This window comes from Corvus brachyrhynchos, unplaced genomic scaffold (genome assembly GCF_000691975.1).
Source record: "Corvus brachyrhynchos isolate BGI_N302 unplaced genomic scaffold, ASM69197v1 scaffold34, whole genome shotgun sequence".
NCBI classification, from domain to species: domain Eukaryota; kingdom Metazoa; phylum Chordata; class Aves; order Passeriformes; family Corvidae; genus Corvus; species Corvus brachyrhynchos.
In genome coordinates, this window is record NW_008238126.1 from 7,509,443 (window position 1) to 7,513,194 (window position 3,752).

General features: G+C 39.3%; 1 protein-coding gene across 11 annotated transcripts in view; it reads left to right on the plus strand.

Moving 5' to 3' along the window:
• The window catches only part of FGGY (FGGY carbohydrate kinase domain containing), a 257,963-nt gene that overhangs the window by 187,610 nt on the left and 66,601 nt on the right, over positions 1-3,752 (plus strand). For all 11 annotated transcript variants that reach the window (XM_017733516.1, XM_017733514.1, XM_017733509.1 and 8 more), the window contains one exon: positions 3,341-3,444. In XM_017733516.1, coding sequence (XP_017589005.1) covers positions 3,341-3,444 — 104 coding nt within the window. The remainder of the gene's footprint in view (positions 1-3,340; positions 3,445-3,752) is intronic.

The following is a 3,752-nucleotide window of genomic DNA, read 5'->3' on the forward strand; positions in this document are numbered from 1 at the left end:
AGCAGGAAATTGAGGGTTTTTTAGTTTGCTGGTTTAGAAAACAGTCTTACCTCAGGAAGTTTCTGCGTTATTGAAACAGTACTCTTTAATGGAAATCTATTGCTCATCAGAGGATTTTTTTCTAGATCTAACTGAAATACGATGAGCTGCTAAACGACCAGTTTAGTTTCAAATGTTTTGGGCTGTTTTAAATTGCATTTGTCCTTCTAGAAACTGTGGCCTGGAACTTTTTAAATGTTTAAATGCCTTTACTTTGCTTCTGATAAGGTTAAGTAATCATGGAGATTGCTTTTCTTGCTACCTGGAAAGGATTAGATGTAGATCTGTCTGCAAAAAGGAAGACTGAGCTTCAGAGTCGTATTTGTAGGTGTGTTGTGACTGACTTAAAAATATGTGTCAGTTAGTATCCTGATTGCATAAAAATGTGCTTAAAACTGTGTGCCCTGGCAATTCTGTGTTCTTGGAAAAGTATATAGTAATAATCTGACCCGAAAGAATGAACTTGCTGCAAAACTGGGTTGTCACAGAGCATGTGAAAGTGGCAGTGGAGGGTCCTTGTTTAACTGGCATCATTATGTGATACTGGATCCAGAGCACAAAAAGTTTGTCCATTAAGTTTCATGTGCTAAAATCAATCAGTTGAATTTCAAGAAGAATAGAGAGTAACTGTCTGTTCCTTGATACAGGCTTCTGTAAAGAAGCTCTGACATTAGAAATACTCAGTTACTGGCATCCCTCAGAGAAGGGCTTCAGTGGATAGAGACAGTCTGCTAATCCGAAAATGTTTTCCCAGATGGCACCACAAACACCAGCAGACTCCTGAAATGATTGCCAGGAGGAGAAAAACAACATTCAGGTTGTTGTTAGAGAGAAGGGCAGTCAGGAAGGCAGTGGGAGAACCTGCATGGTAATCACACCATAGCTCAGTGCAGTCTGGGACAAGAGGAGGATTTACAGTGAAACTCATCCTTCTTGAATCTGGGAAGGGTAATAAATGTGTGGAAATGATGTGGAAACTTAGTAGAAAGGACAGTGAAAATGAAAAGATTTTGATAGTAAAAGTGATAGCAGGAGCAAAAGGAGAGTTGAAGAGTGCAAATATATGTAAAGAAAATATCCTGCAGGCTAAACAGGAATGACATGGTGGACATCTTGTTTTCAGTGTTAGTAACTTTTGATGCAGTTCAGATCTGCTTTTGGCTGGATGTGAAGTGGGTTTGGCTGGGCAGGTTCCTGAAGTTTATGAAGGCTTCAGAGTTTTGAGTACAATAAGGTAGAGATAAAGAATTATTTAGTGTGTATGTTTGAGGAGGTCATGTGTGACTCCTGGATCACTCTATCTGATTCCTCTTATGGAATAGTGAAGATCTAAGAGCCAAGATGTCTTACATTTTGACCTACTGTACCAATTTCAAAGAGTGTACAGATAAAACTCTTGAGTATGGGAGGCCAGGCTTGTGGGACTGGCCTCATAAAAATACTGTTTACATTGCACCTTTTCAAAAGGCATCAGCATTGTTTCAACAAAAGTAGATGATTTATGGTGCAGTGTTTAAAATACCGTGGCACTGTGGAAGAGATCCAGAAGTACACATTGCTAAGCACTGCCTGCATTCCTAAAAATCTCTCCTCTATTCTGTGTGGTGCACAGACTTCTTGTTCCCAGTCTCTGATTTTGAGTCTGCCTCAGACAATGAAAAATTCCACCTAAGCTAAAGGTGAAAGTTACTTATAACAACAATTATATAACTTCTAGCTGATATTCCAGACATTTTTGTTGTCTGACTTTAATTAGTCACAGAGGAAGACTCTAACAATTCTAAACACTGGTGAAACCACTGACTAAAATTCCAAAAAGGGCCATAATTCCTGTTATGCAAAATGCATATTTTCTTAGCAATTAGAAAGATCTTTTCAGTTTTATATTGTTTATGAAAATACATTTGCAACATATGCTGACTATTTAGTTTAATAGATTTCTTCCCTCTCAAGTATGAACAGTATTTTTAACTCAAGAAATTCTAATACAGTGTTGCTTAGTACAGGAATTTGCCTTGTAGACAACCCTATCCAAAATTCTTAATATGCACTCATCATGTTGGAGTAGTGAAAAATAAAGCATGAGTTGAAGCCTTACTTTTAGCTTTTTGTTGTTCCTAACTCTCTTTATGGCAGCTGTGCTACTTCATAGTTACAAGTCAGTTTGGTTAAAGGGACATGAGGATGGATTTTTTAAGAGTTTAAAATTTTAACCCCTAATTTTCTGATTATTTAGATGACTCCCAACCGTGGTAACACCAGGATAACCACGATGATCTCCGTAAGACAAACCCCAGCAGACTGATTTGATAACAGAATGTTGCAGTGGTGGCCTAAACAAGAGGGTGTTAATGAAATGTAGGATATGAACCAGCCCTAATACTTGGCATCTTTCACTGTGTCCAGCAAATGTTTGCCTGATCCTTCTACAGGGAGGAGAAAGGGGGGTTTTTTAGCAGGATTGACAAACTGGTCTCCAGATTGAGCTTTGCAGATGCAAATGCACAGTCTGGTCACCAGTTTGCCAGCTGAAAAGCCATGTTTAAGAAAACAAAAGACCAATATAAAAATGTTACTAGTTGGCTGCTGCATTTTGCTGGGTGCAGCACAATGTGATGCCAGGATGCAGCATGGGAGAGGAGGAGGAGAAGGTGGATTCCCTCTGTAGCCTCTCCTGAAGTGAATCAAGCAGGATGGGATGTGTTCTGAGGCTTTGCCTGGCACTTCCTGGGTGTATTTTCTGCTGCAGGCTGGGTGTTGCTGACTTTGTGCTGCATCCTGTGCTATCCTGCACACAGAGCCAAGCTCAGTTCCTCAAAGAGGAGGGATAATCTGCCTTTAGATGGTCCCGACATGGACACAACAGCAGCAGCAGTGAAGACAACAAAGCTGGCAGCCTTCCAGTCTCCTGCCAAGTTACCCCTTTCTCCAACTCATCCCCTGACAAAACACATAAACTGTGAACAAATAAACACATCTGCAGCCTGCCACTACAGCAGAGCACTTTTATTCTGCATGTCAGTGAACTACCTAAGAGAATAAATGTCAGGTTCTAGGCAAAATAACACTTAAAAATTATGATGATAGACATGAATGTAGAAGAAATCATCTTGGGTTCTTATATCTGGAATAAATATTTTAATCTGATGGATAAAATTGTTTTCTTTGTTGACTAAGTAGACTTTCTTGATTAGTGGCAGTGGTGTGAGATACTCAGCAATTATTTGAGTACAGGAAAGGTCTGTTTGGTGAGGGGTGGCTTGTTCTTCTTTAACAGAGAATTTTAATTTTACTTTAATAGGAGTAATTGGAGCAGATGTGAAAGGACATAACCTTCCATGTGAGAACCAGCCGATTACATCCCGAGTCGCTATGATCTGTGGAACATCTTCATGCCACATGGGGGTAGGTTGTATGTGTCATCCTAATTTGTGCAGAATTTACTAACTTATGTTTTTGAAGGGAAAATTGACCTTTGTCCTTCTCACCCACTTCTTTTTTCCCTTGAATTTTTTTCTGGTAACTCTATCTTTACCTTTGGATATTAATTATAAATTACCGTGCATTTGCTATTAAGCAAGAACTTTAATAGTAGTAGAAATCAATACTGAAAAATGACATGGAAAGTAAAATCCATGATGCCAGAGTGGCTTAAAGAGCAGCCTGAAATCTGAGCCAAAGCCTGAGCCTGAGTTATCTGTGACAAGCTTGTC